This window comes from Metopolophium dirhodum, chromosome 3, assembly GCF_019925205.1.
Source record: "Metopolophium dirhodum isolate CAU chromosome 3, ASM1992520v1, whole genome shotgun sequence".
Classification (NCBI taxonomy): domain Eukaryota; kingdom Metazoa; phylum Arthropoda; class Insecta; order Hemiptera; family Aphididae; genus Metopolophium; species Metopolophium dirhodum.
Window position 1 is genome coordinate 18546585 of NC_083562.1, and position 16264 is coordinate 18562848.

A 16264-nucleotide genomic window follows, 5' to 3' on the forward strand; every position below is an offset into this window, starting at 1 on the left:
CTGTTGAGTTTTTAAATAATTGTCTTTCTAATTTATAGAACTTTTTATACAGTAATTATTAAGTCTTTAGTAATAATTAACTCAAGGGATTTAAAAAAAAAATACTTAATTACGTACTACAGTTTAAATAACTGCATTGGTTAAATGTCATAAATTACCCGCGTATTCATTACATTTACTTTCGCCTCGAATTAAGTTATAACGTGATTTCGTATTTTATGCATAAATAAATAATTAATGTATTAAGCAAATTACGAGTGTAAGAAAAACTAATAAGTACCTATGTATTTATTTTTAATATCTATTAATAAATATTGAGACATAATTCAATTATTCTAGTTCAAACCAATAACTAACATAATGTCTAATAACAAATATGTTTATTAAAAAATTCAAAAAAAACTCATTATTAGGTTGGTATAGTGAATTCTATATAGGCTGATGCTTTTAATAAAATACGGTTATTATTTCAAAAAAAAATATTAACTTTTTTGGAATATTTTTTTACATAATTTTAAGTCATTACAAAACTAAATTTTCAAAATAATAATAAATAAACGTTAAAAACCTCCTGTATTGTATACGTACGCTGAAATAGTGCAGACTGTAGCCACTATACCGACTTCTGACTAGTAGACTATAGGATATAGTTAATTACGTAGGTAGGTACGCACTTCGTGCTAATATATAATTAAGTACCATATGTAGATTGAATAAAGGCTTCATTTTCCCTTCCGCATTTAATAACTTTCATATTTAATAATACTTAGCTAAGTATATTATTTTGTTTTGCATTGTAATTTGTAATTATACTAGTATATATTATGTTTATTTAAAATTTTCTTGGTATTTATTTATTTTTCTACACATTTACTTAAGTAGTAGGTACCTTATATAAGAGTGTATTTTCCAGTTTTCTCGTATTAAGTATTTACTTTTTTTTTCAACATTTATTTGAATATATACAATCTGTAATAGTAGTTACAATAAGCATATGCGCTGGGATTATACAGTTGACTTTGAAAGCGTGAGGAAAGTAGCTACCCAGCAGTAACACTCGACGTGAAATAAGTATTTTACTTAACGCCAGAAAACGAGAAATCACGTGACCCGCTCTGTATATGCCCATTAAAGTTTTTATTTTTATAACTTTATTCAACAGTCGCCCTAACTGCTACTACCCGTAATACGTATACGGCATGTCATTATTATCCAAATCGATACGTTAATTTAGGTTATTTTTTTAAATAGACATTAATATAATATATTATTGCTTTTAAATAATCAGCAGTTATGTGTACCAGTGACCAGTAGATATATTCACTATGTACCATACCTTCGGGTAATTTCAAGACGTATGCATAACGTGGTATATGCGTTTATTGTTGTTTTCTTTATACTATATAACATGTACAACTACAATAAGTCATATGTTTCGATTGTTTATTTTACGTTCTTTGATTAATATTAATTATTGTACTAAAATACTACTACTATATTTTATTATAGTATAACACTGCATGAAGATTTATAACATTTCCTTCGCTCAAAGTATGCATAAAGAACTTCTCATGCTTTCTATATATGCTATGAACATTATACAATGTATATTATATTCTATTGTATCAACGTACAATTATTATTTAAATTATTGTTTTAAATCAGGAAATACGCACATACAATGTTCATTCGTGTATATCGTGTACCTACCTACATATATTTACAGCCTTGGTTCTCGGTTTGTTTGAATTGTGATCAACGAATTGTTTAATTTAATATTTATTAAAATGACAATAATATTATTAAATTCATCTTTTAATCATTATCATTAATACCTGTGTACCTAATTATTAACGTTATTTGTTCAGTTAATCGATGTATTCACTTTTAAATATTTTAAATTCTAATTAAGCATATTATTATCGTTATAAGTACCTAAGTAGGTACTTTTTAATTCGATGACCTAAAATAATTTCTATTATTATTTCATCGAAAACTTAAATTTATAAATTATAAATACATCTGATACCAATACTCAAAACATATACTATCACTGGTACAAAATTGAAATAAACCCAAATCCAATTTCTTTTGCACACGCAGTAAACAATTTTATTACAAACAGTAGATTTAAATTTTTATTAAATTCTAACGCATATACAGTGTACTGCATTTATAATATGTAACAGCTTACTGTTTACGGTTTCTGATAATACTTTGTATAATAGTATTTATATATTATTATACTTATTATTTTATCATATTTTATGTATTATAAAATATAATTTATAGTTAAACCTTGGAAAAAACGCGACACGCGTTTATATGCACGTTAATTCATATATTATAAACTTGAAAATATAATGAATTGTCATTATTTCTTATTTTCATTATCGTGTGGGTTAACACAATTAACGAACCCTTGTAATTATTTCTATTGTTTTTACTTACAATTATTTAATTTTGTAGTTATGACTTTTCGTATGTATAGTACCTATAGTTACATAGAATGCTATGTTATTGCATTAAAAAATGTAGGTATTATATGAACTCTCGTTTGATGAAATTGTAATTGTAAGTTAAACGCGTGTAGGTAAAAAGTTGTATAATTATGAATTATGCGTGTTTAAAATTTTTAATTGTGACCTTTTCGATAACATCGTAATGTACAAAATTCAGAGAATTATTTTGAATACTTTTGCAATTTGGTGAATAGCAAAAGTTATAATGTAGGTACCGATAAATATTTTGCAGTTTTTCAGTATGACTTTTTAATACTGGGTGGATTACCTTGGCACCCTAATGTCTAAATTGTTCATAACAATCGTTATAATTTGAATTAGCTCTCACTTGAAAAATTTAGTTACTACTATATCGTGTTGGTTGGATTTTAAGTTTTTTATTTATATGTTTTTTAAGTTGACGAGTTAGAGGAGGAATATACACATTATAGTGCAGACATGTGGAATACTTCTCAAATTGTTTGTTCCACTACTTCGTTCATCTTAACTTTAATGCTTAAAAAAATGTGTTATTCGTTATTTTGCATTAAATTGTTCAGAAAAATACTTGAAAAATACTAAAAAATATGGATCATCATTTAAATAAAAATTACAAAACATCAAAAACTATAATTGACCGTATAAACTGACTAAACTTTATTGATTTTACAATTGAGTTTGTGTGTTACGTTACAAGAATCACTTTGCACAGATCGAAAATGCAGTTTCAAAAAATAAACAAACAGACTCCGGCCGTACAGACGCACGCGGAAACGACGGCGCGTGCGGATCAATAAACGTATCTACTTCCCTCTGACCATCACCCTATTCCCCTCTCAAGCACCACCCCTTTTAATAATATCAGTTGCGTCACGTACGGACATTTATAGCAATATGAGCGCTTATCAACGCATCGACGACGTTGAACTGTCTTTTTAGTGAATACAAATATTTTGATTAATTGTCCGTTATCGTTAAACATGTTTTATATTATTTATAACATTATACTTTTGTGATATGTGTTTCAGTTCTATGCAGCAACCGCGTAAGCCAAATGACAAAAACCTATAATGATATCGAAGCAGTAACCCAACTATTAGCCGAAGTGAGTAGACAATTATTATACAGTTATTGTTGTTATTGTTTTTTTATTGTGCTTTTATTCAAAAAGAATTGAAGTACTAGGTAGTGTAATATTATTGATTTTATAACATATTATAAATTATAATATTAATAATAATGGAAATAAATTGTTTTTGTTTTCCAATTTATGGATCGTGTTTTAACCGTATGGTAATTTCGTATTTTTATTTTTATCAAACAGAAAGAAAAAGATTTGGAGCTAACAGCGCGCATTGGCAAAGAACTTTTGACTGGCAACCAGACGCTTGAAGCCAGGGTGGGATTGCTTGAGACAGAGTTGAAGACTGTCAATGAGCGTTACACACAGGCTTCGTACGAACTGCAGAAAAAAAACGACCTCATCAAAATACTCAGTAACGATGCCGATGAAACTGGCTACGGAGCGAGTGAGTTTAGTTTGAAATTAAAAAGATAGTGTAAGATTATTAATTGAAGACCTTTAATTTAAAAAAAATATCTTTTATCTACGCCTAAGGATTTGAATTTGTATAATATTGTTAATAGTGTTATTTCTGTGATTGTTTGTTTGTTAGATGATGATGCAGGTGAAAACGAAAAGTATTATGGCGTCAGTGTCGGATATTTGCAATCACGACTCAAAAATCTGGAAGACGAGAACCGTAGCTTGCGTGGTGAGGCAAACAGACTTGCAATGGAAACCGACGAGGTAGAAGCTAAGGAAGCACAACTTATGTCCGACTTTGCATCTCAACTCAGTGTCACAAGGTCTGACCTGTCCGTCATAATGGAACAAGCTGACAAGCATAGGGACGAGAATGTAACGCTGCACAACAACTGCGAGTTCTTACGCTCAAAGTTGTCCAGCATTGAGACTTCGTTAAAAATTGTATGCAATCCTATTAGTATTTGTAGTCTAGTAATGTTACAAACCCTGGTTTTTAAGCGCAAACCCGAACTAAAAAGTTTAAACCATATATCGAACCGACTGAACTTTAGAAATAATCTAATATTTACTAAAAATAATAATAATATTTATTAAAAAATCTAATTTTATAATTATTTAATAAAATAAAAAATTTTCATTACAACTTAAAATATGTTTAAAAAATGTTATGTTTTGTATGTTAGCCCCCCCCCCCCCTCCTTATAATTTATTTTCAGTTACTTTGCTTTTGTACGTATTTGTGGTTTCATAACTTTATTATTTTTTCAGAAAAATGATGAGAACGAAGAACTTATGGCCATGTTGATGTTGGCAAGGGATACACAAAATGAGTTAGCATCTGAAATTGTCGAAGTGAAAAAACAATACGAAGAAGCACTTACCATGCTTCATGAATGTCAAACCGAACTCAAAGGATATAGGGACAAACACATACCGCTAGCTCGAGCTGGCCCTCTATTCACGTCTCTTCCGCCATACTTGAACTCGAATGGGCTGCACAGCCATGGCCATAGCTCGTTGGAGAGTTCATTGTTTTCTGAACTCAGTCTAGATTCAGGAATATGTACAGGACGAATGTAAGTGAACTGCTGCGACTGCGAGTATACAACACAAACAATATATATACTAATTTTGTCATTCTATTTAGGTCTGGGGCTAGTAGTTATAAGAAGTCTATAGGAATGATGAAGTTAACGTCAGCTATGGAAACAAGCACAAGAAACTTGTCTAGGCAAACAGCATACAACGATCTTACTGAGGAATCTCCTACCCATAGTGATTGCGATGATTTCTCTGATACCGATTCATTTATTATGTAAAATTATGATTTTGTTTTTAAAATTATTGGAATGTTATTAATTATTTTTTATGTAAACGGTTATAGTGAACAACCTGGTATACCTGGTGCTCCTGGATCTGAAGATTTAGCCAATGCCTTGAAACGTCTAACCCCAGCATCAATAAAAGCTAGACGCGCAGCATTAGGATCTGGTTTCATGTTTGCTGATCCTTATGACTCAGCCGATTCAAGAACCCCCGACTCAATTATGTCTACTGGTAGCATAAGTTTGACAACTTGGAAAACACCAAATAAACTACAGGTAATTTAAAATATTTATATATTATACTCTCTATCACCTGTTTTATTTTATGTGACTTTGTATATGGTGTCTAGTTGGTTAAACCCATGCAAGGTTCATTTACTCTACAACAGTGGAATGCTCAATCAGTTCCATCTCTCAGCTCTATTCTGGAAGAACAACCCCAAGGCGTGATCAAAAAGAGTGATTCAACTGCTCCTATAGCAGGGCTTCCTCAAACTTTCAGACTTGACGAAATTGAAGAAGATGAACCTAGAACACACCCTGGAAAAATGTTTCAAATGTCCACCCACATCACTACTATTACCAATTCCAGGGTCATGCATCCAGATGATGGTACAAGTGTTACAACCAGGTATAACATAATATAACTCAATGTTTTTGTTGCGAGATATTAATATTGTTTGATTTTATTTTTTAGTGTTCGGGCTAGTGCCATGTCAACTGCAGTAAATAGCTGCGCCAATAGTCGAGTGCCCACCAGAGAGACTACACCCATGTTATCTAGAAGAAATTCAACTACAACATTTTCTACTAACTGTGGATTAGCAGCCATGTTAAATGAAAGGGGTATTAGAGCAATCACACCTTCGGCCCTAGCAACACCTATGTTTTCTACAACAGCTACACCTTGTAACAGTCCATATGGATCGCCTGGTGGATCCCCCGATCGTTCTCGTTCACCTTCGCCATCAGATTCACCTTACTCACATCCATTTGGATTACCTGGTGAGTTTCATTAGCAGTTTTTTAAATATCTATTATTTGTAAAAACAAAAAAAAAATGTAATTCCCATTTAGGATATTTGATGCACAGTGGTGCCAAATTGTTAAGAAAGACTCTAACAGGCACTGAAAGAGGAACTGAACACCACAAGTCTCGCAAATCAAAATCACTTATAAGGCCAGACAAAAAGGTAAACAACTAATATTATAAATTATTTCTCAAATTGTAGATTTTTTTTCACATTTTTAAATTTTGTAGACATTGGCTGGTATACGACTTGTAGAGACAATGAAACACTATATACCAACTGTTCCACCAGATATGTCTGGTCATCCTGTATTCGACATAGGAGACTGTGTTCCCCCTAAACCTGAAAATGGTGCATTGCAACGACGACTAAAACAATTGGATAGTGGCAATGATAGTGGTGGCCCCAGACTTCGTATGGACTTGGGTACAGTAGGTTCATCTGCAAATGATCCTCAGCCTTTGCGAGGGACACTCATCAGTTCCATGTTTTTTGCTCGTAAAGGAGGGTTACTATAAACAAATATATTTAAAACTAGTTCGCTTTAAATGTACAATGGTGCAATGTTAATATATAATTTTATTCTTAATAAGTTATTGTGGAAACCAAAGGCAATCAAATGTATTTGCTGGTATATTTATCCTACTCAATTGACTATATACAAGAATCAAACATAATTGCAAAGGATTTTTTTTGTTTTTAAATCATTAAGTATGATTCCTTTATAAACCCTTTAGTTTATTCTAAGTTTCAAAAAATTAATGTTTAGGTGGTTCTAAAAAATTCATCAATAACAAATTTTTTTTTCAAATGATAGACAATTTTTTTTCTATTAGTTAACCAGTTGTAGCAAAATTATTTTGGTATATTATTTATTACATAAATAAGTAACCATTAAATTAATATGTTATGTATATTAATCATGTAATAGTCATGCTTTGCTCATGCCTATAATACGCAAATAACGTATTTTAGATGCTTTAAGGTGCTATATAATTTAATTTATATATATATATATAATATATATTGTTTAATTTCTCATTTAAATAAGTCTTTTGAGACTGCATTGTGTTGATTATTTTAATTTGTGTATCTTTTACACAATAATTTATGCTTTTAGGCAATATAGTACCTGGAGTGTAATTATTATTTAATTTCTTATTTTTTTCTGCTTATAGTTAAATATTATTCCACACAATCCGACAATATTTACATATTTAATCCTCATTCAAATTCTAATTAAATTTGAATTTTAAAATATTGTTCATTAAGTCGCACAAAATATTCAATAATAATTGTCTATTATTGCATTTAAAGTTAATATCATTAAAAATTAAAAATTAGTTTTTTTTTTATTATTATTATTATTATTTAATTCAATTAATGTACGTAATTACAATTATTTTCATCTCAACCTAAAAAAAATTTCGGTGCGATATTTATACCTTTATTATTTTTGTTATTTTACATAAGTTCTTACTATTAGTTTTATGATAATTAAGTTTGTTTTTCCTTTTACCAAATAATTCTCTTACCAAATTTTAAATTTTTTTTTTTTTCATTAAGATGTTAGTCCAGTTTTCATTTCTTTAAGCTTTGATGATCAAATAACTATTCGATCAATATTACTTTAAAAAAAATATTACAATTTTTCTATTGATGTTGAAATAAGAATGAAAACTGAACAAGCATAAATAGTTTTAAAAACAATTATCCTTTTAATTTGCTTTAAGTTAGTTTCAAACCAAATTATTTTGTTTTGATTGATTTTTTTATATAGTATTCTTCCATATTGTTCACTCCAATTGATTTTAGAATGCGTTATATGTACCTATATTGTACATACATTTTTATTTATTTATTATTATGTTGCGCATAATCTCGGCGTAATAGTTGCAAAATAAGTATTTCTGTGTTAAAGTCTCTCGTACGCAAATGAATACATTTTCAGTAAGCGTAAGAGAAAAACAAAACATTTCTTTTAGTTATGAATGTTGTTTATTAAGTGATGGAGCCCCGAGGTTCGATATATATAATATATAAAAAAAAAAATATTTTGACGAGACTGAGTTAGTATTCAACCAAATTTTGTATATTTACTATATTTTTAATTAGTTATGTTAGGCGGAATGTTTCCCAACCTACATCCTCTTTTATTTAGGTTTGAAAATTATGTATTAATAGTCCAAAAAGTGCTAATGGTTACACTTTTAACATGTAAAATCAACTGTTGTGTGTATTAGTGATACAATAATTTATTCTGTAAAATGTAATTATTTTTAGCACTAGCTGAAATAAATATAAAGATGTATTTGTTGACTGAAGCCAAACAATAATTGTATATTATATTTTATTTGAACTACTATCCTTTTGTCCATAACTCACCTATCGTCCATCTAATTTATTACATACTTTGAAAATAGTATGTAGATTGTGTGCAACGGAGAAGAAATAGAACATCAATAATGTTTTAATGTTTCATAATAAAAATGATATACAGAGTACAGACATACAGTAGGGCAAGAATTTTTATGAATTTGCATATTTTTCTGGTTAGTATTATTGTATACTTAATAAATATAAAGAACAATTCACAATGTTTGTAATTAAATGACAATTTTAGTGCATATTTCGACAATCAACATATTTCATATATGGATTTATTATTGTTTTTTAAATGTATATTTTGAAAGTTTATTGAAGATCAAGCACTTAAGTAGATATTTTTGTAAATGAATGTCAACAATTATATTGAATTTGTCTTAAAACTGATAGAAACTAATTTTTTTATCTTAAAGGTCAGTGTGTAGTTTAGATTACAATATATGCGATTATTACATTTATTTTTTTTTAATTTTACGGATAGTATCTGGCGATAATACAATAATTATTTAGTTCATTCAGAACATTTATCTATTGATCACACTTTTATTCATCTTAGACATCTATGTTAACGGCTTAATATGTACTTACCATTTCTGTGCTTAATTTTAATGTTAAGTATTAACCAAGTTTTATACGCTTTTTCAACACATTTAAAAAATTTTAATGCATTAAAGTCTTTTCTCTAATCATCAAGTATTACTGCTACAGTGCTACTAAATATTACGGTAAGAAAAATATATTGTGTTAATCTTTTAATTATGTTACTCAATCAATAACAGCTATCCCAAATTATGAATCATTATAAGATGCAATAAATTACAAATTAAAAACTGTCGCTCATTATTTTCTTCTATAAAAGTTTTTTGTTGTGAAACTACTATAACTAAGACTATAAGCGTAGTAGTATAAACATTTCAACGTAAAATTCTTCTTCCTTTGCCTCTATCCTTACATAATATGTACAAATTCATCTCGCTTCCACATGTCTCATTAAGCAAACAATGCAAAGGCGCGTACACACACAAACCAAGTATGTGTGCTACTGTATTCATGTTGTGCGTTCTACAAATTTGATTAGTATGTTGAGCACGCATGAACGTTTGTGACATGATAATCACCATACGTCCATAGTGAGACACGACACACAGCGTGAGCGCCAGCTCTAGTGGGCGCCTTTATATCAGGCATTTCAATGTTAGCCAAAAGAATTTTTATTTATTAAAAAATTGGTGGTACATTCATCATTACTTATTATTAATTAAAATCTTTTGCCAACATATTATTAAGTGTGTCTGCCAAAATAATATGTAGAATAAATTGTAGTGTCGGGCAATAAGTGACGTTCTGAGCGTATAAAGTCCATACTTTTACAAAATGTTTAAGCATAGTTATTGAAAATCATAAAGATAAAATTTTAACCAAAAAAAATATTAACTCGTATCTATAAAAAATCATAAGCCTGTTTAAAAACTGGCTGGCTGCAAGTAGACCACATACTATATGACAGCCGAAAGTAATTCAAATATTTAAATCATTTTTAAACTATTTATACCTTGTACTTATTTATACACGTCGGTATTAACTTACAAGTTAATAAAACCAAGTTATGTAGTAAAATACATTTCTGCTTGACAAAAATTAATTCAACCTATCGTAAAACTTATAAAAAAAATTAAATTAAAGTATAAAATATGAGCAGACTGTAACTCTAGTTGTTCAGGGCACATCTCGGCCAGAATCATTTTTATTTGTATTCAATGATTTATCATTAAAATGTAATGCATTCATTACAGTAACCTACTCTATGACAAGGTAAACTCGACCCCTGCTTTACAGCGGAGCAACTTTTTTTTTTATGATTGAATTTTATTAAAATTTAGTATACTAAATAGTAGTAGCAACGATGAAAAAAAAAGTGAATTACTACTTAAATTGTATGTACAAATTACATTTTGTATTAAATATTAATATAAGATAAACATTTTAAAACAATATGAATAATCATCAAGTTATGACAAATCGATGCATAATGTTTATGCAACATAAACTACATATATTTAGAACACTGTTGGTGCTTGACGATTGCTCTTGGTCAAGGACTTCATTTTCTTTTCAATTAATCTTGTGCGATTTGCTTTTTCAATCCTAACATAAAAATAAATATCAACTCAAGTTCAGACACTATTAAATTTCAAATATATTACCTGCGTCTTATTTTTTCAATAGATTCCTCAGATTGCTTTGGCTCAGGTTCAGCAGCTTTCCAGACAAGAGAACGCAAACGTTCAATAGCATCTGCAAGATTCAGTTGTTGCGACCGCGTCTTTTCTGACCGAATTACTAAATATCCCTCTTTAGTCAGTTTATTTTGATTCTACAAAAAAATTACCGTCTATCATGGTACATTTTTTTTCCTTGTTAACACTACTTCCATTTTGTTTTCACTAACTTACAATATCAATTAGTTTCTGCCGGATTTCTTCATTGAGCCATTGAGCCGATTCCACTTTGAATCTCAGGTCAACTTTGGTATTGACTTTGTTGACGTTCTGACCACCTGGACCACTAGAAGTGCTGTATGTGATTTCCAGCTCTTCCACTGGTATATATCCCGTGAAAATTTTATTGTCGGCCAACTAGCAAAAAAAATAAAACCATTCAGTATTGAAAAGGTCTCGGTAACTGAAATATAATATACATTTGTAAAAATTCATAAGTAAGCTTCAGTCGTAGGTCACATTAGTTATTAATTATTATTTATTACCATAGAATATTGAACTAATGCTTATAAGGTACGTACCTGTTCAGGTGACGGTGTGGTAATTTTCAATGAACTCTTTGGATGTAGATTTTTCAAGCTAATGGCGCTCGTGTAATTGGAACGAGACAGCGTCCGTACAACGTTGCAAAAACATTTGGAAACCGTGAAACTCATGTTTATTTCAAATGTTGAAACGAACTAGTATATTAGGTTAGTAGAATACTAAACTCTGGGTTTTTCAATAATTATTCTCCTAGATAGAACCGAATATTCACAACAGTACAACACCGGTCGTCGAAATTCCTTTTCCTGAGCTTACAACATGCTTGATAACGACGACTTATCAGAACCATTGTAGTAATCTCGGTTATTCTGTGGCATTGTCGCCAATAGAAACGATAACAGGCCCAATGATTCTTGGTGGTGACTGCACGGGGGAGGGGGGGGAGTACGTCCTAGATTCCCATCGAAATACAGTATGGACTATGGATAATACATATTATTATTATAATTTATATTATAATCTTATATAAACAAAATGTAAATAATAATTTAATATATTAACATAATTTATATAAATCTTATGTACAAGTACAATGTCATATTATAATCTGTGATGGTACTTTGTACCACCTTGTACATTATATGGCATATAATTGGCATCATATAAAATTGGATATTGCCAAACTGTATATTTGCATGATAAAAACATTGGTACAATCCTTGGATCATAATATACAAGTAGTATAATAATTAATAACATTATGAACTGTGAAGTATACAATAGTATAATTATAATCTAAGGTAACATCAAAATAAAATGATTCGAAAATGGTAAACTTCTATACCCAAAATAGGGGATCTTTTCAAAAACGTTCATCTCTTATTATTAAATACTAGGTATATTTTGCATAATATTGTGCTGAATATAATTTTCTAAAAACCAATTAGTTTTTGTTAGTGGCTATAGTACCTGTGGTCACCTCCACCTTGGTTGCGCCACTGCATAACAGATTTTATGTCAAGCCAATAAGTCCCAAACCCGGTTCATAATTTTCCATTACATTTACCAGTTTTTTAATCCACATTCTACAATGCGTAGTAACACTGGTTAGGGTAAATTGGTTTACAAATCAGATTAATGATGTTTCCATTGAATGTATATATAATATAGTGTGAAAATAAGATACCTTCAGTATTCCTAGTATTTAAATAAAGTATGTATTCTCATCAAACTGTATCAGTTTTGAATACTAGTCAAATTATTACTGCAATAATAAGACACCTTACTCAACAAATCTTAAAAGTAGGAAAGATCACTAATAAAAAATTCATCTAAGAAATATGCAAAATATGATATTATAATTTGTTCTGTGCTATCAATATATTGTATCACAATACAGTAAAATCTTTAATGATTTTCTAAGCAATTAATTTATACTTAAACCTACTTTTTAAAATTAATCACTGAAATATTTATCAACTTATGTTTATGTTACCAACAAATATGAATATCGCAGTAGTAAATTAAATATTATTTATTGATCACAAGCAATGCTAGAAATATTCATGGACATTTCTTAAAAAAGTTATAAGAGATTAAGATTTAAAAAAAATATATGAATCTAAACCACCTTTAGTGTTGTTAAACAGTATTAATAGAATAAAATAAGGTGTATAAAAAAATGTATTAAAACATTGCGCAACAATTAATATTAATTCATTGATGTTAGCTAATAATGAGAACAATAATAATTTATAAATATAAGGAATGTTTAGAGTTCATCATCGAGAATTGGAAAATCACCAATTTCAACTGCTGAAGGAGTAACAAAAGATCCATACTTAGGAAGTGTTTCAAAATATTGTTTTCCATTTAAAGATCCGTTATGTTTGCCGTATGGTTCATCATATTTAACTCCAACCCAATAACCACTTTTTTCATCCAAACGTCCTTTGTACATAACTGTGCCATACTGAGCTGGTTTGTTTGGTAGTCGAATACAACACCTCTGTCCAACTTCCATTTTGTCGATTTGTTCTTTTTCCATATTCTCTTGTTGTTCTTTTTCCAGGTTTTCTTGTTCTCGTTGTTTCAGATATTCTGGATTGTATTTTCCCAGCTTGTTATTCTTTAAAAAGCTCTTCAATGTTTCCTAAAAAAAATATATTTAAATTAAATTATACATACAACACAATCACATAAACCAGTAATACTATAAGCTGATATACGCACTTGTTTAGCATTATATTCTTCCTCGGTCATCTTGTAGCCATCAATAGCATCCTGATCAGATGTCTCATATGCTGGATCATCAACCAATAAAAACATACCGTTTTCAACGGGATATGATCCCAGTTGTGAATCGTCATCATCCAGTTTGGCTACTAACTTGTCTTTATCGTAAGCCGATAATATCATCGTACTAGCTGATCGTCCAGTGATCATTTCCAATTTGTTTTTAAGATCATTAACTGTCATACCTTTTCTGTATCTCCTCGTGTTTATTTCTGGTTCTGACAATTTTGTACATATGTAAACTTCTAACATGTCTGACAATTGATTTTCTTGATTATTCATGCTTATAAAATACTAGACAAAATATTTAATAATAAAATTGTTTAGTAGATATTTAACATATCATTCAATAATATTCCAACCAACAAAGTACAAACGAAAAACGGTTAGTCATTCGTGACTTGCTTTTCGATGGTCGGCAATGTTGGTCCGTGATATTAACATAGTGATTACTGATTAGTGATAGCCGACAGGAATATTCTGTGATAATATTCTGATTGTTCTTATACCGCAATAGAACCGTTTCAACCATGAATTTTAGAGATAAAGTCATAAAGAGACCAATCTAGTGTAATAACTAGGGCAGTGAAGTTATTGCATTAAAAAACTCACTAAACTGATTGCATTATTGCATTAAAATATACACAGATATATTAAAAATTGCACTTTTAAATTTAAAATTTGCATCGAAAAAATTTAATTATAGTCATTAAAATCAAACATATTAATAAATAATAATAAAAAATAATTATTAAATATGAATATTGCTTACATTATTGCATTGCACAACAAATGTTTTTTTTAAGTATTCTTAGGGCCAGTTTCACCAACTACTTTATTTAAACTTCTATTACGCTTAATCGACTGATAACAGATATTTCACCTGGCAAATTCGGCCGATTAAACCCCGATTAACTTTAATCGAGGTTTAAAGTAGATGGTGAAACTAGCCCTTAGCGACCTCAATGCTATAACAGCTCTATGGAAATATAATAACTATATTATAATCGCTCCATAGAAATATTAATAAAATAATAAGTATTACAACAAATATGAAAATTTGTTTTCTGAAAAGTTAAATAATTTTTTTATGAGCGTTTAAAGTTCAAATTATTACGACATTAGATGATATTTTCGGGTTATTCCCCCAAAAATTCATGATTTTGCATCAAATGATTTTCATATTTTGTTGTAATTCAGAACCGTTCAATTGATACTTTGAAATGTTTAATTAAAAAGGTAAAGTGCATTTGTTCCTGAGTTATGAATGTAGAATGTATGACGTCAAAACCTAGGGGCTAGAATATTAAAACAAAAAGTAAAATTCAATTACATTTACGCACAATTCTCCGTTTGATTATCTAATTTCATCCTAATTTGAACATGCTTATAATAGCCAATACATTTTGAAACTTTTTTCATGAATAGAAATATTTTTAATTAAACATTTCAAAGTATCGGTTAAACGGCGTGGTAAAGTGCATTTTAGCCGACTAAGCCTCATAAAAAAACGAGAAGTTGGCAGGAAAGGGGGAATTCCCCCGGGCCCGGCAAGAGGGCCCAGAAGTTAGGGACCACTCAATTTCTTTAAGCTTACGAAACAATTAAAAATAAGAATTTGATGAACACGATTGGAATTTTACTCCTAACAGTTACCTGATCAAGTTAATGATAGGTGGTCAGAAATAGCGGTGCTCCCAAGGTATTACCCTCGATCACTATTTCACTATCTCCACAGCCCTGCTTAGCGTCTATAAACAATGATTTAGTATCCAACCCTCCTAAAAAAATTCACTAAACTGTAAGGTACCTATAAAGTATAAACTGAATATAATTTATAATCTCATGGGTAAGCTATATTATAATTTATAAGTTATAAATTATAATCATAGGCTAAATTATAATATCTTACTCCATGGTTATAACGTTTACCAGCGACAGAACGATGAAAGTATGCTAGTATGCCTATCTAAAACGCCTTGTCAGCAAATTATTGTATATTTTATTATATTTTCTATGATAATAATGATAAATAATTCGTTAATAAATGATGATAAATCATAAATGTCTGGTTTTTTTTAATTGTTATACTGTACTTATAACTTATATAAAGTATAAGTGGAGGACTTAGGATGTTGTGGACTTCTGCTCTCTCAAATAACAAAATATGTATATTGTACAATGTAATTATTTGTTTAAAAATAGAAATTAATTAAATAATTTTTAATTGAGATGGTAAATGGAAAATGGACATCAATTATTTAATGGACAGTGATAAATTAATCAAGATTTTAAAAATTCATCACGTGTATAAATGCTTAATATTAAAATACTCTCCTATCTAAATAAATACATTTTGAAATTAAATTGTATTATCTTAATAAGTATATTTCTTCCCGTGTGTAAGTATTCA

The 16264-nt window shown here is 29.4% G+C and overlaps 3 protein-coding genes across 8 annotated transcripts in view; 1 reads left to right on the forward strand and 2 right to left on the reverse strand.

The window, feature by feature from the left end:
- Positions 1-8742, forward strand: part of LOC132940071 (trafficking kinesin-binding protein milt) — a 34470-nt gene extending 25728 nt beyond the window's left edge. For all 6 annotated transcript variants that reach the window (XM_061007480.1, XM_061007485.1, XM_061007482.1 and 3 more), the window contains 10 exons: positions 3530-3606; positions 3826-4030; positions 4178-4491; positions 4819-5126; positions 5198-5365; positions 5435-5651; positions 5726-6006; positions 6073-6380; positions 6453-6568; positions 6637-8742. In XM_061007480.1, the coding sequence (XP_060863463.1) occupies positions 3530-3606; positions 3826-4030; positions 4178-4491; positions 4819-5126; positions 5198-5365; positions 5435-5651; positions 5726-6006; positions 6073-6380; positions 6453-6568; positions 6637-6924 (2282 nt within the window). In that variant the 3' untranslated portion in view covers positions 6925-8742. The remainder of the gene's footprint in view (positions 1-3529; positions 3607-3825; positions 4031-4177; positions 4492-4818; positions 5127-5197; positions 5366-5434; positions 5652-5725; positions 6007-6072; positions 6381-6452; positions 6569-6636) is intronic.
- A 1981-nt stretch (positions 8743-10723) lies between these two features.
- On the reverse strand, positions 10724-11969 carry LOC132940073 (large ribosomal subunit protein mL62). The gene is made up of 4 exons (XM_061007487.1): positions 11592-11969; positions 11245-11427; positions 10996-11165; positions 10724-10936 (listed from the first exon to the last, which is right to left on the reverse strand). The coding sequence occupies exons 1-4, from the start codon at positions 11724-11726 to the stop codon at positions 10849-10851; spliced, it is 576 nt and encodes a 191-aa protein (XP_060863470.1). The 5' UTR covers positions 11727-11969; the 3' UTR covers positions 10724-10848.
- A 1106-nt stretch (positions 11970-13075) lies between these two features.
- On the reverse strand, positions 13076-14298 carry LOC132940072 (tubulin-folding cofactor B). Its single transcript, XM_061007486.1, has 2 exons — positions 13789-14298; positions 13076-13708 (listed from the first exon to the last, which is right to left on the reverse strand). Exons 1-2 carry the CDS (start codon positions 14131-14133, stop codon positions 13328-13330), a joined length of 726 nt encoding a protein of 241 aa, XP_060863469.1. The 5' UTR covers positions 14134-14298; the 3' UTR covers positions 13076-13327.
- Positions 14299-16264: the final 1966 nt, after the last annotated feature.

Bases quoted from the DNA above. Each gene is read 5' to 3' on its own strand.
- LOC132940073 (XM_061007487.1), bottom strand. From the start codon at position 11,726: ATGAGTTTCACGGTTTCCAAATGTTTTTGCAACGTTGTACGGACGCTG. The intron at 11,166-11,244 runs GTAAGTTAGTGA...ATTTTTTTGTAG, and splicing joins GGCAGAAACTAATTGATATT to AATCAAAATAAACTGACTAA. The intron at 10,937-10,995 runs GTAATATATTTG...TTTTTATGTTAG, and splicing joins ATTGAAAAAATAAGACGCAG to GATTGAAAAAGCAAATCGCA.
- LOC132940072 (XM_061007486.1), bottom strand. From the start codon at position 14,133: ATGAATAATCAAGAAAATCAATTGTCAGACATGTTAGAAGTTTACATA. The intron at 13,709-13,788 runs GTGCGTATATCA...TATTTTTTTTAG, and splicing joins AAGAATATAATGCTAAACAA to GAAACATTGAAGAGCTTTTT.